Source organism: Pelodiscus sinensis, chromosome 11 (genome assembly GCF_052426305.1).
Source record: "Pelodiscus sinensis isolate ZL-2025 chromosome 11, ASM5242630v1, whole genome shotgun sequence".
NCBI lineage: Eukaryota > Metazoa > Chordata > Testudines > Trionychidae > Pelodiscus > Pelodiscus sinensis.
This window is the reverse complement of record NC_143062.1, coordinates 19,264,009-19,283,925: the sequence shown is the minus strand read 5'-3', so window position 1 is coordinate 19,283,925 and position 19,917 is coordinate 19,264,009. Positions and strand designations below refer to the sequence as shown.

Genomic DNA, 19,917 nt, shown 5'->3' with positions numbered 1-19,917 from the left:
TTTACACTGTGGCTCTGCAGGCCAGGGACTGTCACTCAAGGGGTGTGGTACCTAGCCTAGTGGGGCCCCACTCACACTCCAGGTCCACGTGGCACCCACCAAGACAGTCCGGGTCTGTGTGGCAGCTGGCACAACGGGATCTCCGTCAGGGCCCCTGGCAGCGTCCATTACCCACTAATACTGGATTTGCAGGAAGAGAGGTAAGGCCTTTGCAAAGTTGGTCCTTTACTGCCTGTGGTGGGGCACATGAGGCCACGCATGACACCTCAGTTTGCAGCAGCCCCACAAATGCTGGGTTGCACTCCCAGAAGCCCTTGTGCCTGAGACCTTGTGCAGATCCAACTAGTGGGACAACCATCCCTGTATTGCACGTGCCTGGATCAGACCCAGAGCCTTAGGATTCAGGGGACCTGCTCCCAGAAATCCCTATTATTTCAGGTAAGAAACTGAGAGGGAAAAGGAGACGGGGGGGGGGGGGGGGGGGATCTGCCAAGAGGGCTGGGGGAGAGATGTATCCAAAGGAGGTGATGTATATTCAAATATGCAAATCAGGGCATTGCCTTATTTGCACAGAGCACCCAGATCTGCATCCTAAATAGGGTATGGTAGATGTGCTGGCCTGCAGCAAGATGTTAAGCACAGCTGAAGTGCCTGAGCAATGGAGCCAAGGAGATGTGAAAGCAGCTGGCGTTTGAAGGGGATTTGGGAACGAAAAGGAGAGTGATCAATGGCGCAGCTCTGTAGCTGGCGTCTCATCTGCTCCCTCTGATGCCTCTTTCCAGAGGAATCCCCCACTGAACCTGCTGCTCTGCAGATACTGCCAAAGTGCTGGGCTGAACTGGCTCATGATGCAAATGTAGCCCTTTCGACACTGTTCCCAGCCTGGCTCTGCATCAGGAGCCCCATGTTCAGGGCCCCCATTGTGCTGATATGACACGGATCATCCCTGCCTAAGGCGGATGGAAGAGCAGTGCTATTATCCCAGTGTTACAAATGGGGAAACAGAGCCCCAGACAAAGCAAGTGGCCCAGGGAGTCGACGGCAGAGCAGGGAACTGAACCACTTCCTCGGTCACAGGCTAGTAATCTAACCACTGAGCCATGCTTCCTCTCTTGGAAAGACGGGCCATGGATTCAGGCACAATGGAGACACAATCTAGACAGAGGGGCTACGTCTACACTGGCCCCTTTTCCGGAAGGGGCATGTAAATTTCACCTATCGTCGTAGGGAAATCCGCGGGGGATTTAAATATCCCCCGCGGCATTTAAATAAAAATGGCCGCCGCTTTTTTCCGGCTTTTAAAGAAGCCGGAAAAGAGCGTCTAGACTGGCCCCGATCCTCCGGAAAAAGCGCCCTTTTCCGGAGGGTCTTATTCTTACTTCAAAGTAAGAATAAGACCCTCCGGAAAAGGGCGCTTTTTCCGGAGGATCGGGGCCAGTCTAGACGCTCTTTTCCGGCTTTTTTAAAAGCCGGAAAAAAGCGGCGGCCATTTTTATTTAAATGCCGCGGGGGATATTTAAATCCCCCGCGGATTTCCCTACGACGATAGGTGAAATTTACATGCCCCTTACGGAAAAGGGGCCAGTGTAGACGTAGCCGGGGTGCGACTACACTGCACCGTTTTCCGGTATAACAGCTGTTATTCCAGAAAAATAATACTAGTGTCCGTACTGCAATTGCGTTATTTCGACAGAGAGTCAAAACAACAGAGGGCTTTTCCCGACAGCAGTAAATCTCATTCCACGAGGAATAAGCCCGTTCCTGAAAAAGCTTTTTCAGAAGAGGGTGTGTGTGGACACTCCACTGCTGCTATGTCAAAATAGCTCCTCCCCGGGGCCATTCTAAAGTTATTCCTCCCCAGTGCCTCCTGGGGCTCTAAGTCAAGATAGCATGTCCACATTAGGGAGCCTTCCTTGGACTAATTTTGAGGCTTCCCTGTCGTGTGGACGCTCTATTTCGAAATAAGCTTTTCCAGAAGATCTCTTCCAGGAAACTTATTCCAAAAGAAGCTTGCAGTGTAGAGGTACCCAGGCTAAATGAATGGGGGAAGCAGTACCCCACGGTTCTATTTCCCACTTTCCCATTGCCCTGGGTCAAGCCCCTTGGAAGGAAATTGAAACCCTTCTCACTGACTACCCAGGGGGAGGAGGCTGAACTGGAAGGAACTGGCTGATAAGCTGAACGGGAGAAGGAATAAATAGGAGCCTGTTTGCAGAGCGCTCATCGGGAAGGAGTCTGAAAGCAAAGGGGAATCAGGGTGAGCAGCCATTTGTCTCGGGGCTTTAATCAAGCTGCAAAGAAGCACCCATTAGCCAGGAAAGTCAATTCTCAGCCAATTATTGCAAGTATGCTCTGTGCCCAGGGCGAGGACGCCACACAGGCCAGGGGCTGCTCAACGCTCTGTCTGGTGTAATTCAGAGGCCCCATGTGAGATGTAACTGTGCTGGGCTAGGCACAGTGGTGGCCCTTGTAGCCTCCATTTTGCTACACCTGGTCACTGTCCTGCTATGTGCTAGGGATGTAATAGTATAGTTGGTTAACTGATTAACCGATAAGCAAAAGCTTATAGGTTAATGCTATAGACTGCACGTGTTTCCCCCTTCCCCCTGCCAGTTCATTTTTTAGCAGGCTGGCCAGCAGACCGGCTCAGTCCTGGCTTGGGACCTATCCCCGCTGTGGCTCTGCATTTAAAGTGTATTAGGAACCAGGCGGGAATGCAGCCCGGCTCAGTTCCAGATTATGCAAGGTCCAGGATCTCATATCCCACCTGGACAGGGGCAGCTGCCACCGCATGCTGCTGCCTTTTTATCAGAGGCAGCAGCACAGGGTGATAGGCAGCCAGTCCGCAAGGGGAGCTGGTTTTTAAACTGGTTCCCCTTGCAGACTAGCTCCCGCATGGTACCCTGCATTGCTGCCTCTGATACAGTGGCAGGGGCCCCCTCGGGAGTAGGGCCAGAGCACACTGGCTGCTGGCCCTGCCCCCAGGGACTACCGAATAGTCAACTAACCGATAAGAATTCTTGAGGTTAATCAACTATTCAATTAAGCGATATTTAACATCCCTACTATGTGCGGCACCCAGAACAATGGGGGCCCTGGTCTTGACCCATGTGTCTGCAGTGCCCAGCCCAGAGGTGGGCAATAATTTTCATGGGGGGACACTTAATGAACTTGCTATGTGGCTCATGCTGGCTCTACCCCCAGAATGAGCGGAGCTGAGGACTGGCCTCCCGCTATTTCTCTGGGGCTGGAGGCTTTGAATTAAAAACACAGTTAAGGGCTGGCGGTTCCCAGCCTTGCTTCTACTGCATTGCCTGGCAGCCACCTGGGGTTGCGGCGGCTATTTAAAAGGTTTGCTATTCCAGCCCCTGCCAGGTAGCACCACGACCGTGAGCCATTTAAATAGGATCCTGCTGCCTGAGCCACCACCTGGAAATTCAGTGCCTGGGCAGCAGGATATAAATAGAAAGCAACAAGATGCAGTCTGCAGGCCAGATCAAACTGTTAGGCAGGCTGGATCTGGCCCACAGGACTCCCCATCTCGCTCAGGATCTGTGCAGCACCTGGCACAGCGGGGCCCCTGATCACCCACAGGGTCTGTGCCGAGCCCATTACTGGCAGGTGTCTTTAGTGCACTTGGCAACCTCAATCCACCGTGTTCCAAGAGCTTCTGTTAGTTCGTCAGGGCCCTGATAACCAGGAGCTCGGTTACAGAGCTGGAGCCTCAAATTGTAAGTCAAGATCCGTGGCCTGTTATTTTATCCTGTCGCTTACGATTCATTGTCCCTGAAGGAAAATAACCCAGCAGGGCTTTGGATGTAGCTCAGATGCATCATTCCATAGCAGAGATGCATGGAACCCACAGCCTGTGCGCATCTGCTGGGCGAACGCTGCCCCCTAGTGCCAGGTGTCCTGCAGGGCGACTGCATCTGCACTAGGGAGGCAGGAGGCACCCAGAGAGCAGCTACACCTTGCCAGGGTGGGAGTGGGGGCACATGTCTGGAGGCTTGCAAGCTCCAGTGGCCCACAGGGGGCATTTGCTGCTGACTCCAATTAGCTGGGTGAGGGGAGAATGCAAAGAGGAAGTGACACTCGGGATCTGGATGAGATACAGAATAACAGAATGTTCTGGGTGCCGCACATAGTAGGGATGTTAAATATCACTTAACTGAATAGTTGAGTAACCTCATGAATTCTTATCGGTTAGTTGACTATTCGGTAGTCCCTGGGGGCAGGGCCGGCAGCCCGTGTGCTCTGGCCCCCTGCCACTGTATCAGAGGCAGCAATGCAGGGTCCTGCTATTATGTTATTCTGTATCGCATCCAGAAAATCTGCTCTTTTATGTTTTTGTCCACTAGACCCCACTCCCCTTCACCATCTGGGCTGGGAATAGATCCCCAGAAGTACTGATTGCCAAGCTCACTGCTCTGTCCACTAGACCCCACTCCCCTTCACCATCTGGGCTGGGAATAGATCCCCAGAAGTACTGATTGCCAAGCTCACTGCTCTGTCCACTAGACCCCACTCCCCTTCACCATCTGGGCTGGGAAATAGTCCTGACTCCTCCTTGTCCCTCCCTTCCCCCAAACTCCTGGCTTAAAGTGCATCACGGATTGGTTGCCACAAGGTTGCCAAGGAGTCTTGTGCAGGTCCAGAGGCCAACAAAGAGCAGGCGTCTGGAGGGGGAGACAATTAAACCCATCAGCAGCTCTGCCGCTGGCTTTGTCTTTTCATAATAAGAGGAGGAGGTAGCACTGGCAATTCAGGAGCGAGGCTTATACTGATGCTCCCGCGGCACATTTCACAGCTGTCTGCCTTCAAAGTCATGTGGCGGGATTGAAAATCACAAAGAGGACACGGATCAGCCCTTGCACCTTCCAAACTTGGGAATCAGACCCAGAAGTCCTGACTCTCACCCCTCTGCTCTAGCAATTACACCGTACTCGGGACTGGGAGTCAGGATTCCTGACTCCCAATCACCCCTACTCCACCCATGAGACTCCTTCAACCACCAAAGCTGGGACAGAGCCCAGCCCTACTAGATCCGATTGCCTTCCAAGAGCCAGAAATAGAACACAGGAGTCCTGGAAGTGGAATGTTTCATACTGGGGGCATCTATTTCAACAGCTGCTGCCCCAACTTGTCACGCCCACAGTGCATGGGAGGTGTATTGAGTTCGTTAGGAAGTCTGGTAATTACTCACTTCACAGAGACACAATGGAGACCCAGCACAGAGGGGGAAGGGACACAGTTAGACAACAGCTGCTAATGTCACCACTCCGAGCCGACTGTCACAATGCTCTACCGCATCAGCACAAATCACCTCTCCCAGCGCTGGATTCCTGGGCTTTTTCTAAATCTGACTGACAGCCCCTATTCCCAAAAACACAGCAAAGCTAAGGATAGAACTCGAGTCCTGACTCTGAGGCCCCACCTCCCACTCTAATCATTAGTCCTCACTCCTCTCCCAGAGATGAGACTAAAGCCAGCAGTCCTGACCCCCAGACTTTCTGCACACAGTTCTACCAGCCAGATTCTACCACAGCTGAGTACGTGTCACCACTAGAGGTGACCTGGAATTTTTCGGGAACCAGAATTTCCATTTTTGTTGAGGAAAAAAAAGCTGGGATAATTTTTGTTGCGGTCCCTTTAATTTTTAAAGTGACGGTCCGCTCCCCTGCCACTCCCCCCCACTCCCGCCGTGCGTACATCGAGTGCTGAGCTGGAAAAACAAAATGGCACCGGCACAGCATTGCGACCCCCCAGGAACACAGCCGACCCACGGGTTGCGCACCGCTGATCTAGTTGCTCAGGACTTGTAGGTTCTATTCCCAGCTCTGATAGCATACTGCTGAGTGATTCTGGATAGGTCATGTCTCCCCCATGCCTCAGTTTTCCCATCCGTAACATGGAGATAATGCTACTGGCCTCTTTTGGAAAATGCTTTGAGATCAAGGGATTAAAAGCCCTAGTGAGGAGCTGGGGCTTGTTGTATTAGTATAAACCAAATGCTCTAAACTATCAAAATGATAACGTTTTGAATCCGTCTTAATATTTTGCTGGCACTGACAGCTTCCTGCAAAACCTGTTGATTTAGCTAAGCTGTATTTTCCAAAGGAAAACTGTCCTGCACACATTTTTTTTGAGCAACTGGGCGAGACGGGACCATGACTACTTTAACTGTCCTACTGCATCGTGACAAACACCTGGCATCTCCTGTTCACCAGACTGATGCGTCTGGATTTTGTTGAGAGTTTGTACACAGCCTCGCGTCATGGGCCCTGCTCCAGGCCTTCACACTTTCTCTTTATAGTTTTTTGACAAAATGCCAAAAGATTTCAACAGAAACTGCCTGAGGTGCTCACTGGACCATTAATGTTGATTTTCAATAAGTCTTGGAACACTGGGGAAGTTCCAGGCTGCTGGAAGAAAGCTAATGTTGTGCCAATATATAAGAAGGGTAAATGGGATGACCCAGATAATTATAGGCCTGTCAGTCTGACATTGATCCGGGGCAAGATAATGGAGCAGCTGATTAATAAAGAATTAAAAGACGGAGATGTAATTAATGCCAGTCAACAGGGGTTTATCAAAACCAGATCCTGTCAAACTAATGATATCATCTGACGATGAAATTACAAGTTTTTTAATAAAGGTAAGAATCTTGGTGTTATATGCTTAACCTTGTGGAAGGCATTTGACTGGTACCGCACAATGTTTTGATTAAAAAACTAGAACATATAAAATGAACACGGCCCACATTAAATGGATTAATCGCTCGCTAACTGCTTGGTCTCAAAATGTCATTGTAAACAGGGAATCCTCATCAAACAGGATGTTTCTCGTGGAGTGCCATAGGGATTAGTTCTTGGCCCTGTGCTTGTTAACATTTTTATTAATAACCTGAAAGAAAGCAAAAGCATCACTGGTAAACCTGGAGATGACACAAAAATTGGGGGAGTGATCAAAAACAAAGAATGCAGGTCACAGACACAGAGTGATCTGGATCGCTCGTCAGCCAGACACAAGCACACAATGTGTATCTGCATACGGCTAAATGTAAATGTATACGTCTAGGAACACAGAATACAAGGCCCTACCTACATGGTGGGGACTCAAGTGTGGGAAGCAGGGACTCTGAAAATCTACAGCAGGGGGCAACATCTCCCACACACGCACACACGCGGAGAGCACACTGCTCTGTAGGGGGCAGCAGCAGAGGCCGCTGACAAATTCCATTACCCCAGTTCCCCGCTGCAGGCAGCCTGGCTCTGAGCTGCAGTGGTGATTTACTAAACTGCAGAGAGGAGGAGCGTCCCAATGGGGTACTCAGCACACAAGGATTCAAGAGGTGTGTTCCTATGCAGCCGAGCCAGTGGCTGTACGTTTTTATGTCCGTCCCTACTCTTCCCCCCCGCAAGAGGAAATCTGAGCTGTAGTGTTATCATATGCATTATGGTAGCATGTAGAGTCCCCCTGACATTGGGCTACTCCCAGCCCCACTGCGGTCCTCAGTCTCACCTCTTTATTTTACTCTTGGGACAGTAGCTCTTTGGGGCAGGTGCTGTCACTCAGTGTCTGTACAATGCTGGGCACTCTGGGCCCCGATGTCAGTGTCCGTGCAGCACTCAGCCCAACAATGACCCCTATCCCTGTCAGGGTCTGCACTGAGTGTGGAGTGGGTATGGGAAGAGGTGGGGCTGGGGTGGGGCCTTGAGGAAAGCTGTGGAGTGGGGGCAGGGCCTGGGGCTGAGGTGGGGTGGGGAGTTTTGGGGATCTGTGAAAAATCTGAAATCAAAATTGGAGCCCTTGGGCTGTTAAAGTTTGAGAAGCACTGCTCTGGAAGTGACCATAAAACACCTAACTAGTGGAGTGGATTCCTGACCATGCACCAGCGATACACAGGATGCAATCAGGCTGACAAACAGAGCCATCAAGTCCCCACAAGGAGATCAGGTGTTCTGGGAATGAATGCCAGCTAATTAAGACACACAGCAGGCCCTGGCTCTGTCAAGATCCATCATTCTCTGTGCATCTCAGATTCAGCTACTCCATCACCAGGGCACCTGCAAATGACTCTCCTACCAAAAGCGGGTAACAGAGATGGACAGATGGGTCCAAAGTCATCCTTGTGCGGGTACCGTGCTTTGGGGAGATTAGTGAGGGACCCAGGGCCAGCAGCAGGGGTCAGACCCACCCCTGCACTCAGCGGTGGCAGCAGGGGGAAGAAGCAGAGCGAACCGGCAGTCCCAGCCCACTCTGCTCTGCTGGTGAGTTTGGGGACGGTTCCACCCCTTCCCCCAAGTCTCCTCCCCTGAGAGCCGGGTCGCTCCACTTCCTGCTTCCACTGGTGAGTGGGGGAGGAACTCCTGCTGCAGGGGGAGGCCGTTTGAGGGAAGGGATGGTGGGAAGTGGAGTGGGCTGGGGCCAGATCGTCCCACTTCCTGACGCTGCTGGTGAGAGCAGGGATGGGCCCAGCCCCCGCTAATTCCCTGAGTTGCGTTGCTTGGGGGAGGGGGCTTGGGGAAAGAAGTGGAGAGGGAGTGAGGAGGGGCAGAGCAGGGGCAGGGGTCGGGGCAGGAAGAGGTGGGGTGAGGGCAGAGTGGGTGAGCGTTTGGGGGATGGGGCAGGGGTGGGAAGAGGTGGAGCAGGGCAAGGCCTGTGATGGAGTTGAGGGGTTATCCTGGTCCCAGACCCAATTAGGGATGGCCCTGGAAGGGCCCCAACCCACAGCATGGGCTCCTGAATCCAGCAAGCGTCAGCCGGGAACAGTTCGAGACACCCTGGTCCAATGGACAAGGGCATTGAGCTGGGGTCTGGGTTACTGCTCGTTTCCCGTCTGTCTGTCTGGAGAAGCACCTAGGAGCCCTCGCATGACCCAAGCTCCCCGTGTGCTAGATGCACAGAGCAGAAAGAGAGTTTCTGCCCCCCAGGGGCTTCCAGCCTAACCATGAGGCAAGAGACAAGAGACAGACGGGCAAGTACAAGTAAGCAGTGAGGCACGACAGGCAGTGGGATCAGGGCCAGCAGCGTAACCAATGGTGAGCTTCCCATGGGCATCCAGGGGAGAGTTGTGCAGAGAGATGTGACCGTGGATAACAAGGTAGCTCCCCAGACCTATTCCTGGTTCTGGGGGGAGAGTGGGGTCTAGTGGTCAGAGCAACGGGACTGGGAATCTGGACTCTATTCTCAGCTCTTACAGTGATGGGAAACTGAGGCGCAAAGAGCCAGGAAAAGTCCTGATACCCATCCACTTCTGTCCTAACTACCTTACTGCACACTCCTCCCAGAAATGTTGGATCCCAGACCGATACTCTAGATAGGGGATTACACCCCCTCCCGAAGAAAGCAATCGTGTTTAGACAGAACGGAAATAATTTTGTACTTCACAAAGGACCAGTGGTGAGACACATGATATCAGACAGTTGGCATCTCAAAGGCTCCTAATTAACAATTACCCCACAACTCCCCTGCCCTTGTCCCGATCCACAGCCTTGTGTTATCCCAGCTCTGAGCGCCGCACACACACAGCTGTGCCAATGCCCTTCTGTCCCAGCCCAGAAACCCAGGGTGGCTCATACCTGCTTGGCCAGTTTGACGGCATCATTGGTGAGTTTGGAACGGAGCTGGGAGTCTAGGTGAGCCGCCGGGGCAATTTCCACGACCTTTTGGTGCCGCCTCTGGATGGAGCAGTCCCGCTCGTAAAGGTGCACCACATTCCCATACTTGTCCCCTGCAGAGAGGGGAAGGTCAATGCTGTATCCCTTCCACTGACTGGGGACCGTTGGTCACAGGTAGAAGAGACCTGAGGCAGGCAACACCCAACCAATGTCCTCCAACCTTGGGGCTGGATCAGAGCCAGCATGCCCTAATGGGGAAAGGCCCTGCATCCCATTCCCTGCCCCCAAGTCAGCCACTCCCCCTGCCCTGGGACTGGCACACACCTGGTGCCTCCTAGAGGAGAAAAACCCTGTGTCCCATCCCAGCCCCCGCCCACACCTCCCGCTCTGGGACTGGATCAGACAGGCAGAGGGATATTGAGGCTCACCCAGGATCTGGACCTCAATGTGTCTTGGCTTCTCGACGAACTTCTCCACAAAGAGAGCTCCGTTCCCAAAAGCAGCTAGTGCCTCTGAGAACGCCCGGGTGTAATTCTCCTCCAACTCCTGCAGGGGGCAGATAGGTGAAAAATTGACTCTGCAGCATGGCCTAGCATTTGACTAGGACTTGGGACCCCTGAGTTCTAGTCTCTGGGAAAGCACTGAGGTCTGGTGGGCAGGGGTAAGGTGGCTGGGAGTGAGGTCTGCTGGGCTCTAGTCCCAGTTTTCCCACCAAATTACTGGTGATCTTTGGAAAATTATGAGTTTGAAGCTCCCATTGTCCTTTGTGTTGCAATAATCCCTGACCTGAAACCTCAGAGTTTAAAAAGACACAGGATGGCAGGGGAAACTGAGGCACCAAGAAGGAAAGGGGCCTGCCCAAGTTCCACACCAGAGCCAGGGAGAGAACCTAGGCATCCTGCCTCCTATTCCAAGACCAAAGTTCCCTCTCATTTTTTCTATCCGAGCGCAGAATAAATTTTGTTGTGTGTGCCAAAGCATGTAAAAATGTGCACCACAAGTAGAAACACATGTTGCTGGCTGTGGGCACTATGAGTGTCCTGCTAATCAGCCGGGATGACATCTGAATCTCTCTTGGGTGGTCACCCAAACAGTTAGCTTACAAGGAGCACTGTCCAGGACCCATGCTGCCACTTTGAAGGTAAGGTCCCTTCAGTCCCTGATACCTCCCACTTTGGAGCAAGGGGCACCTCTTTCTCTGCTGTGCAATAGAGTTAGTCTGCCAGGGAGTGCAGAGACGTCACCCTTGCTGTACACTCTTCATGCAGCCTCAGGGTTTTCTCAGCTTTAGGATGAGAGCTGAGACAAAGCAGCCCAGGCAGTGCTGAGAGTAGCAGGAAGTTTTTACCATATCTTTGTATACAGTAGGGATGTCAATGTGTAGTTGACTACATCAGGAATGGCCAACCCGTTGAGAGCCAAAATAGCAGTGGACAGAGTTCAAGGAGCCACGTACTGGGGCGGAAAATTGTTGAGAAAAAAAAGAAACGCGCCGGGAGAAAATAGGTGCTGGTATACCATCCCAGGGACGGGGCTCCAAGCTGGACAATGTTGAGATCAACCCCTCCAAAAAACCCCAAGCCTCACTAATGTGGTCCCCAACTGTGCTAGTGGAGGCAAGGGACAGAGTGCTGGGGCAAGGTGCTGGTGGGTGCTTGTGCGGGGGGTCTGGCCAGGGGGAGGGGACAGGACAGCTCAGCTGGTACCTGGAGATCCCGGCTGCTCTTCCCCTCCCCTCTCCTCCCTTCCCCTCCCATAAACAGCTGGCGCGCTTCCTGAAACACCAGGTCTGTCGCTTGGCCCTTCCCCCTGCTGCCTGCCTGTGCAGGATGTGTGTGTGTGTAGGAGTCCCGGGACTGCATGCCAGCTTCAACTTCTCAGGAAGCGCATGCTCTTCCTCTGCTCCCCATGACAGCCATGTTCTTCCTGAGAAGTTGCAGCTGGCGTGCAGTACCAGGATTCCTACTCCCTCCTGCCCCTCTAACCCAATTCGCCCCCTTTTCCCTCCCCTCCCCCAGAGCCAGCCCCCTATCCCCACTCTAACCCAATCCCCTTCTCCTCCCCCAGAGCCAGGCCTCCCTCCCGGCTCTAACCCAATGCCCCTCCTCACAACCTTATGCCTGGGTCCCAGAGCCAGAGCCAGAGCCAGAGCTAGAGCTGCTGCTACCACCACACGCATTTCCCCAGGCACTGGGGCGTGTGCTCTGAACGGCCGGCTTTGAGCATGTGCTGGCTGGGATGCCATGCGCACCCTCCCTCCCCACCCAATCCAACTCCCCTCCCCTTCCACAGAGCCAGACACCTCTCTTCCCCGCTGTAACCCAATCCCCCTCCCCGCAACCTCATGCCCGGGTCTTGGAACAGAGCTGCTGCTGCTGCCGCTACTCCCCAGGTGCTGCATGCATGCACTGAGCAGCTGGCTTTGAGTGTGTGCTGGCCAGGATGCTGGGACGCCATGCGCTCCCCCCTCCCAACCCAATCTCCCTTCCCTCCCTTCTCCAGAGCCAGGCATCTCCCTCCAGCTCTAACCCAATCCTCCCTCCCCCCAACCTTATGCCCAGGTGCCGGAGCTGGAGGTGCCGCTGCACCTGGAGCCGGAGCTGGAGGCGCTGCTGCCACCACCACCACCTGCGCTCAGTGGCCGGCTGCTAGCGTGTGCAGGCTGGGATGCTGAGTGCGACCCGGCCTGCACGTGCGGGATATGAGAGTGCACTGGGGGCCATGAGCAGAACGGCACGGGCCGTGAGCACGCATGCGGCTCAGAGCAGCCCGCCGTGAGACCGGCTGACCTGAGTGGTTCCAGGTTTGTCTCGGTTCTGTCAGGAGCCACAATTTTTTCCTTGCGGCTTGCGAGCTGCAGGTTGACCACTTCTGGACTTCACAATTAACCAATAAGCCTGGCCTTATCGGTTAATCCTGTCGACTACAGGCATGACCCTCTCTTGCTACCTCTATATTAGAAGTGGGGGAGGCGGGAGCCAGCTTTAAGCTGTCTCCCCACAAGCACCAGTTCTGCCTGCCCTCCCCTGCTGAGCTGCCCCCTCTGTTAGAGAGGCAGCAGCATGGAGGGTAGGGAGGTGGGGGCAGGCAGGAGCTGATACAGGTGGGAAACTGGCTTGTAAGCTGATTCTCTGTTCATGCCAGCTCCTCCTACAGAGGCAGGGAGGGGTGAGAGGGGGCAGGCAGGAGCTAATGCTGGAGGAAGCCAGCCTACCAGCTCCATGGTGCTGCCTCTGCGGGGGAGGGGGGAAGAGAATCCGAGCTCCCTTCGGACAGGGCTTGCTTCCAACCCCACCTCCGGGGACTATCAAATAATCGTGTAACTGCTAAAATGTGATGTGGTTACACGACTATTCAACTACACGCCATCTAACATCCCTCGTATACAGCTTCCATTGCCAATGAAAGGTTTAGCGTGGAACCCACTGCTCAAAAGTAAGCTACTGCCTCTGTTTTTGCCACCCAGTGACCTCCAGGAGAAACATTAAAGAGATGTTGCTTCTCTCTGGCAAGGGGGTGCAGAGATGGCAGATACCTGGGAGATGGCTCTTGGGCGCAGGGGTCTGGCACAGGGACATGCAAAACCAGCACTGCAGCTGGACAGTTGGTTTCCACATGTGATGCACAGGAGAAGACTCTTGTGCCACTAATGTGCCAGTCAACCAGCCAACTTGCTACAGCTACAGGAGCAGAAGCTGCAGTTGCCACTGACACTCAGCCCCAGAAGAGGCGGCCAGGACGCCAGAAGGGTATTAAGGGTGGGTGTGTCTTTCCTCTGCAATGAATGGTACCTCATAGCTGCGCACGACCCTCATGCCTCGTCCACCTCCGCCATATGCAGCTTTGAAGATGATGGGGAAGCCATACTTATTGGAGAACTCATGGGCCTCACTGAGAGATGATATTGGGGAGTCGGTGCCCGGCACCACAGGGACCCCTAGGAGAGAGCAAACACAGGCATGTCATTCCCAGCTCTGCCACTGACCTTGGGCAAATCCCAGCCCCGCTCAGTGCCTCAGTTTCCCCTTCACCCTTTGTCTAGTTAGAGCATGAGCTGTTCAGAGCAGGACTGCCTCTGTGTCTGCACAGCACCCAATACAACATGGGCCTGATTAACATTGGGATCTATGCAGTGACCACCGCTACTGGGGTTCCAGTATATTGGGGACTCTAGACACTACTGTGATAAACGCACTGAGAGTGGATTGCCCCAGGCTACACAGTGAGTTACTAGCAGAGCCATCTGGGATGCAGCACCCCCAACAGCTCAATGCCCCAAGCTCCAGTCAGGGGTCAGCCCTGCCTAGAAGGAAGAGCACCCCATACTGATCCTTGTGGCCCACCACCTCCTAGCATCACACTGGGGCCAACACTGGCTGAGAGGGGAGAGCGCCCCCTACCTGCAGCAATGGCGATGGCACGGGCTTCCACCTTGTCACCCATCTGGCGTACCACTTCTGGGCTGGGGCCGATGAAGCGTACTCCAGCCTCATTGCAAGCCTGGGCAAAGTCTGAGCGCTCTGACAGGAAGCCATAGCCGGGGTGAATAGCATCCACTTCATTCTCCTAGGGGAGCAGACACAAGGGAAGAGTCATCAGAGAAATGTCTCAGTGGCCTCTTTAAAACCCACAGGCCTTCAAGTGCCCAGAAGATTAGGGAAACTGAGCATGGCAAAGAGCCAGTTGATTGCAGAAGCAGGAGCAGAACCCAGGAGATCTGGCACCTAGCTCCCTGCAGTGTAACCTACCAAGCCCCATTTCCTTTCCAGAGTCAAGTACACACTACCTAGTCCAAGCCCCAATCCAGTCTAATTTTGTAAATATTAATCATAATCAGGGCTGTCAATTCACAGCAGTTAACTCAAGCAATTAATGTGAAACAAATTCATTAGATAAAACAAAAGTTGTGATTAATCACAGTTTTAATTAAACAATAATAGAATACCAATTTGCATTTATTATACCTATCTTGGGTATTTTTCTACATTTTCAAATATATCGACTTCAATGACAACACAGACGATAAAGTGTACAGTGCTCACTTTACATTACAACAGTGCCATGTGAGCGCATGTTCTCGCTTTCATGTGACATTGTAAATAAGAAGCAGGCAGCATTATCTTCCATAAATGTGACCAAACTTACTTATCCTAGTACTTGGCTGAACACACTGAGTAGACATGTAAACTCTAAAGTTTTACATTGTTTATATTAATTACTAATAATTAATATATAACAATATAACAATTGTATAATAACTGACTATAGATTCGAGAGTTTGTCTGTCTGTGTTTGTTTGTTCAAGAACTCCTCCTAAACGATAAAAGCTAGGACCACCAAATTCGGTATACAGCTTCCTCTTACCGTAACTTAAAGCAACGTCAGGGTTTGGTTGTGCCAGGATAATGGGATGTGTCTAGAATAGGACTGCTTCTCAGAAAACCATATAGAAAAGAGAAACACACACCAGGTAGGTGAAAGGGGCTGGCTGAGGGTGCCTACGCCTGGGACTGCTCAGCCTCCAGCCTCCCACTCTCCAGGTGCCCATTAGGGAGGACAAGGGGAGCTGAAGTTTCCACCCCAGATTCCTATGGGGATTCTGCGGGCTGGTCCCCTTTGTTAGGGAGCGAGGGGTAAGTGCACAGTTTGCTGTTTTCCTCATTCTGGATGAGGAATTCAAGGGGCAGATGAGCTGTGCACTTTGACCTCATTCCCTGACAGGGACAGGAACGGGAAAATCAAGCAGCCCTAGTACAAATCTCAGCCACACCTCCCTTAGACACATACACATACGCTCCTCTGTCCTGACCCTCTCCTCATCCCCCCCACCCTGACTCCCGCACCCATCACACCCTCAGCCCCCTGCCCTGAGCCCCTCCTCCCCGGACCTGAGCAATGCCAGGTAAATGTGCTAGTTACATACAGTAGTTATGTACAAAAATTCTACATTTGTAAATCTCACATTCACGATAGAGACAGCAGTACAGGGCTTGTATGAGGTGAAATGAAAACTATTATTTCTTTTATCTTTTTTACAGTTCATATATTTGTAATCAAAACTAATCCTATAAAGTGAGCACTGAATACTTCTGTGTGAAATCAAAATATTTGAAAATGTAGAAAATCACCCCAAAATATTTATAATCAAATATTTATTCTGTGATTGCTTAACAGTGTAATTAAAACTATGATTAATCGTAATTTTTTACTCTCACGATTAAATTCAGTTAATTTGTAATAATTTGACAGCCATAATATGATTGTTCATGATCACACTTTGTATTAATTATTAATTGTACCCTCCCCCCCCCCCGACATTCCCATCTAGGATTGCCAGATGGTCTCCCAAAAAAATAGCGAACACGCGGGCTAAAAATCTGTCGAGCAAAAAAATAAATACATAAATAAATCACTGCCACAAACACACATGCTAAACTTTATTATAAACAGTCTTCATCCTACACCGTCTCTATGTAAAGAGGCTTAGAAGTAACTGTGCAAATGTGCATGCTATTTTCATTGTTTTCTATTCCTCTAAAGCTAAGGCTATAGAAGAATTTAGAAGGACTCCTTTTTATCCTGCAGCTGAAATGATTGTAGAGAACTCCCAGCGCCGATCGCACCCCGCCTCCCAGCCACTCCTCCCACCCCCGCTAGGCTTCTGGGCTTCCGATGCGCCCAGAGCGGCAATTGCGGCCCTGCCTCCCATCTGGGACTCCCAGGCTGGGAGGCGAGGCCATGATGGGCGCTGGGAGCCTGTGATTGCGCAGAAACGTGGCAGGGGCGGCCCCCCAGCCACTCCCCCTGCCAGGCTTCTGCGCAATCACAGGCTCCTAGCGCCAATCGTGGCCCCGCCTCCCAGCCACTCCCCCCGCCCATGCCGGGCTTCTGTCCGATGCGAAGCAAGAAAAATCAGAAAATACTGGACATTGCACATGTCCAGTATTTTCTGATTTTTTTTTACCGGACAGAGAGCGCAAATACCGGACTGTCCGGTAGAATACCGGACACCTGGCAACCCTATTCCCATCATACCTTGGCTACTTTGATGATGTCAGGAATGTGCAAATACGCCTGGACGGGGGGCAGTCCCTTCCCAATGAGATAAGCCTCGTCCGCCTTCTGCCTGTGCATGTGCCCTGTGTCCTGCTCGGAATAGACAGCCACCGTCCGGATCCCCAGCTCGGTGCAGGCTCGGAACACCCGGATGGCAATTTCCCCTGCAGCACACACACCAAGGAATGACCCAGAGGGGGTTGGGCATGGAAGGCAAACGAGGGCAACCAGCTGCCGGAGTCTGCAGAGAGCCTGAGCCAATCACGCTGTGAAAGGGAAGCTGCCCCAGCGGCGACTGACACACCAACAATGCCTGAGCAGATCACTCCTGGGAAGGAGCAGACCCACGGCATCTCAATGGGGTGTTTGCTCCCAGCCCCCTGCCTGGGGGGCTGTACCGACCCCATCCTAAGGTGACTCAGTGTAGGGAAGGAGGGGCTTAGGCCCCTGACTCAAGGCTTCTGGGATAGTATGGGTGGGGACCTGCTTCCAGTGCGGGTACTCTGGGAGGGGACACGCTATGTCACTGTCCTGGGGGCCATGGGTTAGGGTGGGGCCTTAGCAAGGCAACAGGGCCACAGAGTAGTCGCTGGGATCTGCAGCAATGGGGCTGGGTACATCTCTTACCTCTGTTGGCCACCATGACTTTCTTGATGGGCTTGTACTCCACCCGCTGGGTGCTCTGGAAGGCGGCATGGATCAGGGAGAGGCGCCTGATGCCCAGGAACCCCAGGCCTCCTCTCACAAAACACAGCTGCAGCATCTGGGGAGAGACAAATAGAGCCGGCACATCAGGGTGATACAAAGGGCAGCACATGCAGGGGACAGGTCCCCCTCTGCAAAGGCTCCCAGGCAGCGGGGGAAGGGCTGGGAGAAGATCTCCCTGCCTCAGTGGCTGGGTATAAACACACCAGGGAAAGGGCTCTCTTCTGCCAGATGCTTGCCCAACCGTGGTCTCTTGCAGCCAGATCCCCACCTAATCAAAGGCAAAAGAGCTATTTGCAGCCCCGGAGGAGATCTCATTGGCACTAGTGCCTTGCAGGTGAATGGGTATGAATTCTGACTTTGGATGAATGGGTCCAAATTCCGAGTGACCCTGGTGATATTTCAACTTATGATGATTGCGTGCAGCGGTGCCTAAAGGACCCACCCAAAACCAGGGCCTCCACTCTGCCAGACGCTGCACAACCCATCAGCGGCACAAACCCAGAGATCAAGGACTCCCTTGTACTAGGTGCCGTGCAGACCCTGACAGTGATCAGGACCCTGCTGTGCTGCAAGAAGGCTAAGGAAAATGGGGGAAACACAGAGCCCCTCGCATGACAGAGAAGGAGGAGTTGCAGGAAGTGCCTGAAATAGAAGCAGATGGTTGGGTGGCCCCCAAAGAGCACAGAGGCAATGGAGGGCTGTAAGATGGAGGGCTGTAAGATGCCGAGCTGGGTGCAATGGTCCAGACCAGACCAGCCTACAGAACGCGCAACCCTTGCCTGAGGCCCTGTCTGCAGCTAGCACATGCCTTGTGATTAAACAGGGAAGTGGTAAAAAAATCACAGGAGTTTTGCAGCAGATTTATTTTTACAGTCGAAAATCAACAGCGCCTCCAACGCACAAGCCCCAAATTAACTTTCAGGTGTCATCAGACTCTGTGCTGGCTCCTCCCCGCCTCCTCCCCGGTCGGGTCCTTGGAAAGGAGACAAGTGGAATGGAGGAGACGCGAACCCAGCAAAGGCAGAGTGGCACCATGGTCTGGATAATACTGTCTGGGCCTGGGTGTGTGGGAGAGAACTGGGCGGAAGAGGAATGGGATATGAGCCTTTGTCCTTCAGGGGGTACTGGTTCCAGTCTGGCTCCATAGCAGGGGACTGGCTGGCTATGGGGAGTGGGGAATGGAATATGGGCTCTTTCCGCTCTGGGGGTGCCATCTCGGATATGGCCCCAGCTGGCTCAGAGGGGTGGGGACTGGGGAACAGAACAGGGGCCTTTTCCCTCTAGAGGGCACCGGCTCTGATCTGGCACCAGGTGAGGGACTGCCTGGGTACTACTCACTCCCCGGGGAAGGGGATAGGCACAGATCCCCTCTTCTCTGCAGGAACACATGGGCCATGCAGTGCATTTTTATGAGCCTCTCCTTAGGAAGCAGGTTTCCCTGCTCTCAGGTCGTTCTTGTGGCGCTTTCTCTACAATGGGTCTAAATACACACCCCAGTGCTGGACAGCACCCAAAGGCCCCTTTTCGGGAGAGCAGGGAGGGCAGCAGCTGTGCGCACTGGGATGTGGTTTGCTTTTCCTCCCATTCCCCTGTCAGGGAATGAGAGGAAAGTACTTGGATTCTGTGAATTACTTCTCTGCCCCCTCCCTTCACTAGCCAGGAGTGAGAAGCATGCATAGAAGCCATATACTTTCCCCTTACTCCCTAATAGTCAGGGGAATTGGAAGAAAAGCAAGCGGTGTCCCAGTACACACAGCTGCTGCCCTAACCCACCCCCCTCCCCCACTCCCCTGAAACAGCACCCTTGACAGTACCAGTGTCACATATACAGAGGTGATGCCACTTTCCACTCCTGCTCAGCCTCCCACTGATCCACCCCAGGCTCATGTGAGATCTCAGCCCTCACATTATAACAGAAGCTCATGGAGCAGATGGTTTCCACCAGAATTTGAGCCCATTCTGGAGACCCTGTATTCCAGGTCCTGCCCTGTCCTGTATCTAGCACCTGATGTACCCTGTACCTTGGAAGTACGACTCTGCCTCAGACTGTATATGAGCCCACCTTGTTGGAATGAGCCTAGGCTCCCAAACGACTGAGCTCCCTCTGTGCAGCTCACCCCTTCACCATTGGTCTTCCCTGCTCTGCCGAGCTTTGCGCCAGCTGCAAACTTTACCATGTCCTGGTAGTGACTGTGTGAGCCCCAACATTGTTTCAGGAGTGCACAGCTGGCTGGTGTCCCTGCACTGCAAAGCCAGACACACAAAAGTCATGAGTCAGGGCGCTTCAAATCATGAAATCAGCTCAAAAAGCAGGAGATGTTTTACAAGAATAAATATCCTGCTCTTTTAACTTTGCCTTCAGGGGTCCCGTTTGCAAGCTTTTCTTCCTAAACACAAGGGCCAGAAACTTGCTTTGAAATTAAAAAACGATAGGCTCACATGCCTTCAGGAGCCAATGATTTAAGAAAACACCCCAAGTAGGTGATGGGTTGGTTGATCACAGTCTAGAAGTATCTACAGGAGGAATACATAC

The 19,917-nt window shown here is 52.7% G+C and overlaps 1 protein-coding gene across 13 annotated transcripts in view; it reads right to left on the bottom strand.

Moving 5' to 3' along the window:
• Positions 1-19,917, bottom strand: part of PC (pyruvate carboxylase) — a 241,752-nt gene that overhangs the window by 123,332 nt on the left and 98,503 nt on the right. For 12 of the 13 annotated variants that reach the window (XM_075939025.2, XM_075939017.2, XM_075939019.2 and 9 more), the window contains 6 exons: positions 17,304-17,439; positions 16,656-16,840; positions 14,021-14,186; positions 13,412-13,557; positions 10,049-10,166; positions 9,582-9,733 (listed from right to left, as the gene is read on the bottom strand). In XM_075939025.2, coding sequence (XP_075795140.1) covers positions 9,582-9,733; positions 10,049-10,166; positions 13,412-13,557; positions 14,021-14,186; positions 16,656-16,840; positions 17,304-17,439 — 903 coding nt within the window. Of the gene's footprint in view, positions 1-9,581; positions 9,734-10,048; positions 10,167-13,411; positions 13,558-14,020; positions 14,187-16,655; positions 16,841-17,303; positions 17,440-19,446; positions 19,629-19,917 lie in introns of all 13 variants that reach the window. The other variant, XM_075939024.2, reaches the window with a different exon arrangement.